This window comes from Cynara cardunculus, unplaced genomic scaffold (genome assembly GCF_001531365.2).
Source record: "Cynara cardunculus var. scolymus isolate 2C unplaced genomic scaffold, CcrdV1 Un_Scaffold_2234, whole genome shotgun sequence".
Classification (NCBI taxonomy): domain Eukaryota; kingdom Viridiplantae; phylum Streptophyta; class Magnoliopsida; order Asterales; family Asteraceae; genus Cynara; species Cynara cardunculus.
Genome location: NW_020201020.1, coordinates 11419 through 24128, shown reverse-complemented (window position 1 = coordinate 24128; position 12710 = coordinate 11419). Strand labels below are relative to the sequence as shown.

Here is a 12710-nt window from a genome sequence, read left to right as displayed (position 1 = left end):
TCGTGACAATTTTGTGATTATAAATGTTGAGATTGTAGATCTAATCCAAGGGTTGAGAATTGATCTTACGGGTCTTACGAAAAACCCTTGGTCACATACACACACACACACAGAGGGTTGGGTTCATGTGAGACCAACATGTTTTCGTAAGACCATTTTTTTACACTTGAAATTTCACAGCAAAACACTATGAAGGTAAAAAAACCGAACCTTCACAGCAAAACACTGTGAAGGTTACGTTCACATCGTTTTGCTGTGGAGTTTCAAGTGTAAAAAAGTGGTCTCACGGTCTCACGAAAACAGGATGGTCTCACATGATCCCAAGTATATATATATATATATATATATATATAGGCCCTAATCAAATGAGAACAATTTTGTTTGTGGTAACCTCAGATCCGATCTCAACCACAAATCAAAGGTTAAATTAGGAAATTAATAATTTTGGTAATTTTAACTTAAAATATTAGTTAAGGGCATTTTAGGGATTTTATGAATATCATTTCTTATCTATCCTCTTTCCTCTCTCCGACGAATCTTATTCGGAGAATCTTATTCCGATGAACCTTATGTGAACACAAGATATACATTATGGTATATTTCATAAAATAAAGAAAATACATTGTGATACACGGGAAACATCGTGAACGTTATCACTATGATATACTTTGATTCACAAACGTCTTTAAAATGCGAAATATATTAAGTAATTGATATACTAGGTAATTAATTTTAATTAAATGTTTTCTTCTAAAAAAATAATTAAATATTTTGATTAGTTGTCAAAAATAGAATTATTATATTACCCTTTTAGCTTATTTAATAAATATCCTTAAATATCCCAAACGAGTGGTTCACATTGGATCTCACGGTTATCACAAACTATTTAGTTCTCCCTTGAATGGGTCCATATATAGGGTTCCATTCAAGGAGAACTGATTAGTTTGTGATAACTGTGAGATCCAATCTCAACTWCAAATCAATGGATAAATTAGGAAACTAATATTTTTGATAATTTGACTTAAAATTATAATTAAAGAGCATGTTAGGTATTTTTATCTCTCCTCTCTCTCTCTCTCTCTCTCTCTCTCTCTTTCCAACCTCCAGCCTCCGACGAACACTATGTGATATCCAAAATACACAATGTGATACCCAAAAATACATACAATGTGATACCCAAAACACACCAAGTAAAATTTGAGACCACTGTAGTACCACTATGATACCTATGTTGCACACACATGTACATGTGTGTACATTGTACACAATGTCTGTTGTATATGTGTAGTATGTGTATGCAATGTGTATGTGTGCAGTGTATGTATGTGTGTTGCAAGTCTGGAGGTTGGGTTGGATAAGAAGGTTGGGATGAAGATGACCACATGAGTGGAGGATTTTCCCGGATAAAGGGTGATCAATAAGGGTGTTTGAGGAGGGGATCAAGGGGAGTGTCGATGGAGATGGTGGTTAGTGGCGGGGATGGGGGAAGGGAGATAGGTAGTGGGGTGACAGGGACAAAGACGGGGCTAGCTGTCGGAATGCTCACATGTGGATGTTTAATGGTCAATCATCGGATATGTTGTCTTGGTCAGACAAAATGACCGGAGAAGGTCACCGGAGTGGTGGTTGGTGCCGGAGAAGGCCACCGGATTTGGTCTGTGTCCGTGTGTATGTATATATATACATATATTAAATTAATTAAAGTAAATTGGAATATCAAACTAATTAAAGTAAATTGAATAATCAACACAATTTACTAATTTATCATTTGTTTTATTTTAGTAAATAACATTAATTATCTAAAATAACTGACTCATATTGGACCTCAGTGTTATCACAAACTATCTAGTTCTCATTTAATTAATCCCCATTTAGAGTAAATCACACTTTTGGTCCATACAGTTTCATGGCTATTTTGAACAATTATATTTTTGATCGTTATGGTTGCCACTTTGTTACATTGTCAACTCCTCCACCCTCTTCCTCAGTGATGGCTACCATCTCCGGCAACGACCACCACTCCAATTAACCCTTCATCTTCAATCCTAAACTTGTTACGATCAAGTTTCAAGCCTCTCAAAACCTACAACTCACCTAAAACCCTCAATCCATGCTCTCTCTACCTTTCCCACCTGTACCCTCCCCCTTCCAGTGAAATATGCTCAAGTCGGTTCAACTATTCTAGCAACTCAAAGGGAGTCCATGTCAACAATTATGTAGAGACATATGACTTAACAAGATTTCTGAAGCAGCCAAAACAAATGGTTTTCAGGTCAACGATTATGTACAAAAAGACGATTTTGAAGGTTTCTCAGCACCCCTTCTCTCTCTCCAACAGAAAGAGTTGTCGATGTGTGATGGTTCATCGTTGTCATCATCCCTAAGCAAATCAAAAGGGTTATTGATCGCCATTATTGCCTTTCTTTCTTACACTTGATTTCAATTTATATGTAGGGAACCACAAGAGTGGTGCCTGATTGGTTTGAGTTTGACTCCAAATATCAAAAGTATTAGGAGGTCACAGGTTCAAATCCAAGGAGGAATAAAAATTCCCTTATGGTCACAGAGGTTCAAATATGGTGACTCTCGGCTATCTGCAAAACAGGTGGTCGTTCTGGGACTAGTTGGCTCGCATAGTGGGTTGGATATCCAGGTTAATCATATATATGCAAGGGAGAACTAAGTTGTTTGTGGTAACTGTGAGAACCAATATTAACCACAAATCAATAGATAAATTAGGAAATTTATAAATTTGGTAATTTTAAATTAAAATTTTAATGCAAGGATATTTTTGGTATTTTAAAACTCTCCTTTCTCCTCTCTTCTCTCTCCGGCCACCGTTCTTCGGCCTCCGGCCACCACTAGTTGGCTGTCGGACGGTGGCCGGAGAGAGAAGAGAGGAGGGAGGAAAGTTTTAAAATATCAAAAATATCCTTGCATTAATATTTTAATTCAAAATTGCCAAAATTATAAATTTCCTAATTTATCTATTGATTTGTGGTTAATATTGGTTCTCACAGTTACCACAAACTAATTAGTTCTCATTTGATTAGGCCTATATATATATATATATATATATATATATATATATATAGGAGCGATCAAATGAAAACCACTCCAATTTGTAAAAACCGTAAAAACTACTCTCATTAATTTCATGAATTTTTTAATCTTGTGAAATTGTTTCATATAATATTTTTTTTGATAAAGTTGTTTCATATATGGTTATGAAATTGTTTCATATACTACTTAATTAAATTTTAATGAAACTGTTTCATGTATTTCTCTAAAATTAAAATAATGAAGATGATAATATCCATGATTAACATCATCTACAATTAAAATGATTAATCAACCTCTTATATGAACAAAATGAAAAATTATGATTGGTGGAATGAGGTTTTTACGGTTTTTACAAATTGAGTTGTTTTCATTTGATCGCTCCCTATATATATATATATATGTAGGGTTTGATTTAGTTTAGTTTTGGTTTGGATTTTGGTTTTTAGGTTTTTTCTTTGTATTTGCCATAGAAGAGTTAGGTTGCCGGAGAAGATGACCGGGGGAAATGTTGATCGAGGGGTCCACCGAATTGTGGGGTTCGGGTTTGGGTGCATCAAATGGTTGTACACATGCTTGAAACATGTGTACATTGAAACTTATTTAAATAGCAAAAATAAAATAAAAAATCTCATAAAACAAAAAGAAAAGTATGCTCCAACTTAACAAAGAGTAAAAAGACTAAAATTTCCTTTAACTTAACCGAGTTCTTTAACAAAGTTAACAAGATAAGCCAAATCTGAAACAAAATGGCAACTAAAAGGACCAAATTCGAAACAAAATAACGATCACAGTAATCAAACATGTGATTAGTTTGTAAAGGGACTAGACTTGACGATAAATAATAACCAAAGGACCAAAAGTGAAATTTACTTATATGTAATTTACCATTTATGAGGACTTCATTAAGTAATTTGAGCATTCAACAATGTTGTGATGTTTAATTTCGTTCTTCTGGTTACTCATGGAAAGCTTATCAGAGACAATTTCACAAACATTTTGTGGACATTACAAGCTGTACTATCGGCATCTTGGTTCTATGGATTTTAAGCAAATTCGAGCTTCAATCCCTGCGGAAGAAAGAATTGTGATCAAGTAAAATGCTATTTTCGAGTAATTGTCAACTCTTATGAGCTGATTCTGAAGGTACGTGATGATCATAGGATCAGGGTTAATGTTCTGATGACATTGAGCTCTTTCATTTTGCTTTAAGTGCATTTGATCGTCGATTTACTCATCTGATTTTTGATATTTGTGTCTAATTCTATGTTCATGAATCATGGTATTCTATCCTTTCCAAGATCAAGATCCACGTTTGGATTTGCTAGTAAACCTAAAATGCACCTGATCCTAACTTGATATAAACATTTTTTTGTTTTTGTTTTTTTGTGTATTTCCTTCATAAGCAGGGGTCAGTAATAAATTCCCACTATGTAACAAAGTTGAGAAAACTTATTGACGATATTTAGTCTCACCAACATCTTGTAATGATGAAGATTGCAATGGGCAAACAGATAAAGAAGTTGGGAAGGAATAAACCGAACCGAACCGAACCGAACCGAACGATACCCAAAGGTAGGTAGTTACCTTCACGGCTTTGCCTCAAAAGACGGAGAGGTGGTTTCGCAGAAGAACCGGGCTTGTCGCGAAAAGGGTAATAAAACGATTAAAAAGCATAACTGGGTAAGCCATAAAATTTAGAGAAAAAAAGGTTTGTGTACGGACAACCCAAAATCCAAAGTGTTGCATCTTTTTTACTACTTTTGAAAGAAAAGTTGATTATGATGTTGTTGCCAACTTACAACACATTATTCAATCTACTTGCTGCTATAAAGTTCAATGGAGTCTTCAATTTTCTTCAAAAAGTTGTACGTAGTATGAATTCATAGTATAAAAGTAACTTCTTCTCACATGATCAAGTGTATTTCATTTTTTGTTTTCTTTTTTCAAATTGTTTGAGGGTGGTGGTTGGATCATGGATGTGCGTTTCAATTGATTATTGCAAATTGAAGTTGTAATAACTAGGTTATAGTGTTTGGCAGAAACCAATTATAATTCTGATCTTTTATTATTATTTAGGATCACAATCAAATTTGGAGAAGCAAGTAAGGAGTTGTTGTAATAAAACCAATGATTAACCAAATATTTCTGATTCTCCAAGTTGTAAAAACTACTTTAAAAACACATATCCGAACACCCGGGGATATAAAAAACATACCATTATGGTGAAAAGTACAATTTTGATCATCACCCTAGAAAATACTTGTAAATGTGGCCTTTCAGCTTTTTATGGCTGGGTGTAACCTAACATGGCTATAATTGAGGGATTAACAATGAATTTTTTTTCAACCAGAAGACAACATAGTGAAGTATATTTCATGTAGAACCAGAAATTGTAATTCATGATATCAAACTTGTGGCTAGCACAAAAGTTTAATTTGATCGGTGAAGAAATTGAAAAACTAAATGCTTGGGATATAGAGAAGAAAGGATTGATGGAGACTCTAGTTTTATTGAGGGTGCTGAATTAGGTAACTTTAACATAAAAAGTGCCAGCTAGTCTAAGGATCAACTATGATCGAATCAAAAAGCAAAGAGTTTGTGGTTCTTACAATCGCTTTCAAATTTCATGACCAGTAGAGAATATTAGATATCCTGTATTCATGGATGAGGTACTCTAGTCTTCTTTTTATCTTTTATTCTATTTGGTGCAAGTGCTTACTCTCTGAAAGGTGCAGTTGGGGGTTGTATAGTTTACTTATTTCAATTTCAAGAATTTAAGTCTAGTAGCTTATCAATAAATCTGGAGGTGTGACAGGCTAATTAGCTTTTTTAGTCATAAACAACATAATTTGTTAAGGTTTATCACTATGCTTCCACTAGTTGCACATTCCAAACTTTAGTAGAATCTAAGAAAGACTTTGCCAATTGATATCCACATCATAGAATATCTTAGTGGGTAGATTTTATAGCAAGAACAATAATGGGGTGCATGATTCCCTTGGTTGGATATGGTTGATGGAGGGAATGAGAACCACTCAAAAAGAGCAACCAATGGCACTGCCTAATTAGATACTCCATAGAAGTGATAAAAAACAAGATTGCAAGCACAACCATATAATTATTTGAAGGACCTAAAGTACAAAAGGGCTCTACACTTCACTTGGTCAATAGTTCTGCAACATTCATTGTCCTACATAGTCTTTTGGCAGATTCTTAGTATGGTTAGGTTAATACTAGAAGTGTACCCGCACGATGCATCATAGTATAAATTCAGATATGAAGCTTTAAGAATTTGTAAGCGTGCATTATTAACATGTAGTTTTGAATTTTAAGTAATGTGTATTGATTAACAATACTTAATGCATAAAGAAGTCGTTTTTAAGACTTACCCCAAATGCTTTGTCATATGAGTATAGATATATAAGCATTTGTGTATTACAGTTCTCTGACTAAAGAAGAAAAAGAAATGCTCTAAACCTCTCCCTATGACAATCTATTAAGGATAGAAATAAGATGAACAAACCTGAGGGATTAATAGCTCAAGTAAAACAGATAAATACTATAGGCAACTATCATGGTTAGGGAATTTTCGTCATGAAATCCAATGAAAATAGTTTTCCTGAAATGTAATGGTTTATGGTTGGCACCATCATGTTCCTGTCCACAACCACAAAGCAACAGAAGGTAGCCAAAGCCTTACGAGGATACTTGTGATGAACAAACAGCAAACACACAGTGTAAGTAGGAGGCCTAGCACAATAGATAATGGGATTGTGCCTTGAGAGCACAACAGAGTGACACATCCACCCTCTTTCACATTTTCTTGTTTACTTTCACTAGTACTTTTTCATTCAAGCACCCAAAAAATCCTTGCACTTTGCACTGTACTTTAGTCGATGTTAATGTTCCGATGCAGTTTTCCTTCCAACCATTTAAAAATTCCAAGTCTTGTCATGTTTTTTTTTTTGACAAACAGACAAAGCTCATATCCATTTGCTGAAACTAACACTCAACAAAGGTTCTTGCTTTAAATATTATTTTTCTTTCTTCACATGACTTGACATTAAGAATTCACAGAGGAACCAGTTCCCTTCCAACCCATGAGATCTGAAACCAAGCTTCGTTGAGATGGATTTCCTAAAATGCAGGAAATGCTTTAACAATAGAAATAGTATTCCTAGTTAATTTAACCCTTAAAAACCTTTGTCATCGTAATGGTTTATGTTGACAAGTAGATCCGAAGATACTACAAGAGAAGCTTTGTACATATGCACAAAAAGGAAGACAACTGCAACATGTTTAAAATAACACATAGTAAATTTTTGGTTACATTCATGGCTATTTTTATATATTCCTGTGTGGCACTGAGCATTTGCCATAGATCTAACCTAGTGGTGCTAAAATCTAAATTCGGACTGAATACTTGTGGTGATTTGGGAAAAGTAAAAGGTGGCGAGTAGCCAATTGCAGTGCTGAAGTAGATCCTTTCCCTTATAAAGTGTGGTCCCACTTACAACTTTTGATCCAAATACTAGGCCAACATTTTGTTTCTTTTTTACCAGAAATGAGAAAAAGTGTACTATAGGTTTGTACATATGGACTCTGATGAGCATCCATATCTTTATTCGAACTCCTGGTGGTGCATAACTCATATCTTTCCTGATTTGGGAGCTGAAAAATGCAATGAAACACACACCACTATCATCTTCTCTTCATTTTAGTTGGAGTTACTACTAGTTGTGGAACAATCACTACAACAAGATTGGGTTTAGAGGACGCTTAAAATGTCTAAGCGTCTCATCTTTTTACAGGATAGTTTTTCAAATAGTATGGTACATGTGAGAATATGTGGAACCTCTAGAACACTCTCCAAAAGAGTCATTGAGGAGAAAGGGGAGGTTCCAACATATATACAGAGAAAATGGTCCAAGTCTAGCCGATGTGAGACTCCAACACACCCCCTCCAACGGAGGCTAGATGGACACAGATTGTCCCAGAGTGTCGAGAAGGGGCTAGCCAAAGTGTCGGGTCCCAAGAGTGGCAAGCCTCGGCCCTAATACCATGTGAGAATATGTGGAACCCCCATATCACTATCCAAAAGAGCTCTTGAGGAGAAAGGGGAGGTTCCAACATATATACAGGAGAAATGGTCCAAGTCTAGCCGATGTGGGACTCCAACAAGTTAAAAGAACTAATATGACACTTTATTTAAGAACTTGTTAAAACGCCCTATAAACCTATTGTAACACTTTCAGATATGATGCTTTTTTGTTTGGTCCTATAAACTTATGTCCTATAAAGTATTCTATTACGACGCTTAGACATTTTAGGTGTCCTATAAATGTAATGTTGTTATAGTTAGTATCTCATACTTCACTTGTAACTTTAATGAAGATGCATGATTAAGTTAATTCTTTTTCCTTCTATTGGGTTATTCTGATTTTAATTACAGATGTACTCATAGTCATGTTTGAGAATAAAGAAACTACAACACATGTTTTTGTCCAAGTTAGAAGCTCCATATTTGCTCATTTGATGCACTAGTTTAAGCACATAAAGCTTTAAACAGGGAAAGCAGATTGATTTTCTGCCTAGATGGAAAGCATATTTGCCATGGAGAAAATAGATACGGAACTTTGATTGAGGCGAATCTTGATAGATTATTTGCTATCGTATCTCACAGAAATACTCATGGTGGATAATTTCTTGACCTGGCAACACTTTTATGTTTACTTATGAAGGGTAGATTGAGGTCTAGTTGAACAATTAAATGAGAACGAATGGGAGTGCCGAATTAGATGCCCATAGGAAGTGAAAAGATGAAGCCAAGATCGGACCACCAAAAAGGTGGAAAGCACAGCCATATATCATTTTAATGGCCTTGTGACACCTTCATTCTCACCTTTTTTTCATGACTGTAGTATCATTACATCATATCCTCTTCACGTTCTGTGGGGGGCACCTTCACTTTTCTCTGATTCACCCTCTACCCATAAACTACATGCATATATAAAGACCAGCAGATAGGAAGTACCTGCTAAAACAAATAAACAAAATGTGGAGTGATAATTCAAGTAATTACGGCTTTGGTTCTAACTGGAGTCGTATTTGCCACACACCATATTGCCATACTGCTGCAATGACTTGTTTATGTACGGATGCTTCCAACCCCATGAACCAGTGGTACAATAATGTAGTGCCAAATTCGACCAACTTACTAACATACCAAGGAGCCCCCCAGAATCCCATTTCTGGTTTCCCTCTTGTTAGCGATCCTGTTGATCCTCTCTTTCATGTAGAAAATGGTCAGGAAGTCAGAGAGCAAATGGGTACAAAATATAGTGAAGAAATTGATTCTTGGTTGCTGCTCAATCCTGATAATAGGGAGGATCAAAACAGTTTGTCATCAAACCAGATTGATGGCTGCTTGAATCTTAGAAGTTACAACCCATGGACTGGAAATCCGTACCAGGGTCAATTGAATCAGCTGCAAACTCATGGGATTCAACAGGTAAATCATGATCGAAATTATGGTATGATTCCAATTCAATATTCTACTAGGGAAGGATTAGCAGAGCAACAAGAAGAACAAATATTGAGGTTCTATCAAGGAATTCAACACGATTTTTCAAGAGCTGCCTTCAATAACTCACCTGCAAATTTTTTAGATGTAAGGTTCCATATTCTTTTTGGTTCTTAAAATATATTTACTACCCAAAAACTGATTCATAATTCCCTGAGCTTCATATATGAGGTCTTTTTGTTTCTCTTTTTGCTTTTTCCATTGGTCCCTTGATCCCTTTTTTGCTTTATTTCAAATTTTTTGGTGTACTTTATGCCAGGAAGTTGGGCCTTCCTCAGATGTCCTAAAGTAACAACCCTTGTCTTTCTCTTTGAAGAGCTTATATCAATAAGCTTCTAGCACTAGAAAATTTTCATTCAGCAATTTGAGCTTGTAAGAGAAGAAAAGTTTTTCCCCCCTGTCATGGCATAAAGCACTTGTTGTCTGCAAGGTATGTACTGACTTGCACTTTACATGAAAGGCTTCTTGCCATAAGATTCTATCATTCTAGAGATTCATGAGGATATATATAATGATATGATTTTATAGGCATGCATGTGAAATATACCCACTTACAAGATCCAGTACCAATGTTTAAGTGTTTTTTTATGCAATCTTTCAGTAAGAGTGTGGTGAGACATCGAACCACCAATGTTTACTATCTGTGTAGTTCGTCAAAGACTCAGAATCCCCCCTCCCCTTGCCCCCTTTTTTCTCTCTTTCATACACACTCCACGAAACTATGTATATACATACATATATATACATACATATATATATACATATATATATATACATATATATATATATAGCTCTATCTTTCCTATTATGTTTTGTATATGAGCACCTACTTCCATATTTTGGCTTCCTGGTTGTTCCAAACAAGTATTTGCTATTAAGTTAACGACCTCTCTCTCTCTCAGTTTCTCTCTCTCTCTCTCTCTCTATATATATATAGGGTCAGTTTCAGAGGAAAACTGCAAAAAAATGAAAAACTGAGGAATACCCTAGTAATCGTTCATCTGGACGGTATCCACATGTGTATACAAGTAATTTGTCCGGTATGCACATGTGCATAACATGCATACGTTTATAGAAACCAAGAATAAGCTTCAATTACTTGTATGCACATGTGTATATCGTACATATGAACGGCTACCAAGGTGTTCCTCGGTTTTTCATTTTTTGGGGTTTTCCCCTGAACCTCCCTCGATGTATGTGTGTATACATAGCTCTGGATCTTTCCTATTATGTATTGTATATGAGCACCTACTTCCATGTTTTGGCTTCCTGGTTGTTCCAAACTAGCCTTTGCTATTAATTCAACCACCTCTCTCTCTCTCTCTCTCTCTCTCTCTCTATATATATATATATATATATATATATATATAACCTTTCTGAATTTACACACATTCACCTTAGAGAATGGTTGTCAATCATATATCCTCTCCTTTTAATGAACCCTCAGGCATCTCTCCCACCAACAACTGGTGTTCTCAGTGGCATTGTATCAGAGACAACTATTGGGAGCTTCTCAAACACCATGGATCTGCCGAGAGAATGGACACCAAACCACTTCTCTCTTCAACCTTTTCATTATGGAAATCTAATAGATGAAACAGTGGGATTAAGCCATTCAAACTCAACTAGCATTTCCTCAGAAGGGACACACCTTATTTCAAGAGCAGCTGGATCATCATCGTCAAAGAAGCCATTTTTTAAATTACCCCCTATGAGCAGACAAGAGCGAGTTCTACGTTATTTTGAGAAAAAGAAAGCGAGGAAATACGTGAAGAAAATACAGTATTCTTCCAGGAAAACATACGCACAGACTCGGCCTCGAGTACGTGGTAGGTTTGCAAGGAGATCCCCAACGGATAAGACGGATGTTTAAAGTGAACTGCTATGGATGCCAATAACTGGCAATAAGACTTGGTTCTTTGGAGTTTCTCCCTCATGGGTCATTGGTTCGAGTCCTGCAAAGCCACTGGGGATTTTCCTGGTTGTTCTCCAGGACCTTGGGATTAGTCGAGGAATGCACAAGCTGGCTAGACACCCACGGTTAAAAAAATGGCGAAAGTGGTAAGCATATATAGGTTGCCAATTTTAAAGCACTATTTTAACTTACTTTTCTCAAGTAGATTGATTGTGTTGTTGAAGTTCAAAGTTCAGTTATGATATATATATATATATATATATATATATATATATCAAAATAGTAATGTGCTGATTGATTATGATGCAATCTTGTTCTTTCTAAAAGGACATCTAAAAAAGAACCATTTTTAAGAACAATTCAGAGGCTTTTGGTTCGTTTTTCATTATATTCTGTATGGATAAAGTTGTTTGTCTAGATTGAATGTTTTTGTTTGAGAGAGGTTTTTTTTCAGTAGACAGAAGGAGCTTGGCAAGCTCTAATTGGGATGAGTTGATTTGGGAAAACTTGGCTTTCTGCATAAATCCCCCTGGAAGCTTACTGGATAAGTCAAAACATTTTCTAAATCATTAAGCCACTACTAAACAGTCATATATAGCTGACCGAATACGCTGTAAGTTTTATTAAGCTACTAACAATTAATCCTTTATTGTTTATGACAAAGAAAGTAAGCTTACCCATAAAAATAAGCCATTGATAGTTGTAATGAAATTGAGATAGTAAAAGCACCATGTCACCTTTTTATAAGATAAAGCAGTAGTCACCCTTTTGGAATGAGGGACCATATTTGCAAAGTAAAGTAACTTTCAAAATAAATAGAGTTAATAGCATTTTCTGAAAAAAATTCTAAAAATGGAGAAACAGCTCAAGATCTCTAAAAAGATTTAGGGGCAGTTTACCAAGCATTTATCCGGTAAGCGTTTACCATTAAATTTAACAATATCATTTACTTACCGGATAAGATTTTAGTCCACCAAAACGGTATTGTATGCAACAATTTGCCCGGTAAGCGCTTACCGTGGTAAGAATCGTTGTCTTCACTTACCGGGTAAGACTTTTGGTCCTTGTCTCGTTCTTACCGGGTAAGATTCTTAATCCTTACCATATTCATCCGGTAAGGTAAAATGACTTGGTGTTCATTTACCCGAG

General features: G+C 35.5%; 1 protein-coding gene across 1 annotated transcript; it reads left to right on the top strand.

The window, feature by feature from the left end:
• Positions 1 to 9118: 9118 nt before the first annotated feature.
• LOC112502952 (zinc finger protein CONSTANS-like) lies at positions 9119 to 11765 on the top strand. Its single transcript, XM_025106993.1, has 2 exons — positions 9119 to 9574; positions 11094 to 11765. The coding sequence occupies exons 1-2, from the start codon at positions 9119 to 9121 to the stop codon at positions 11517 to 11519; spliced, it is 882 nt and encodes a 293-aa protein (XP_024962761.1). The 3' UTR covers positions 11520 to 11765.
• Positions 11766 to 12710: the final 945 nt, after the last annotated feature.

Excerpts from the sequence above, each read along its gene's own strand:
- LOC112502952 (XM_025106993.1), top strand. The coding sequence starts at position 9,119 with ATGTGGAGTGATAATTCAAGTAATTACGGCTTTGGTTCTAACTGGAGT. Across the intron at positions 9,575-11,093 it reads AAACTCATGGGATTCAACAG|GCATCTCTCCCACCAACAAC; the intron begins GTAAATCATGAT and ends ATGAACCCTCAG.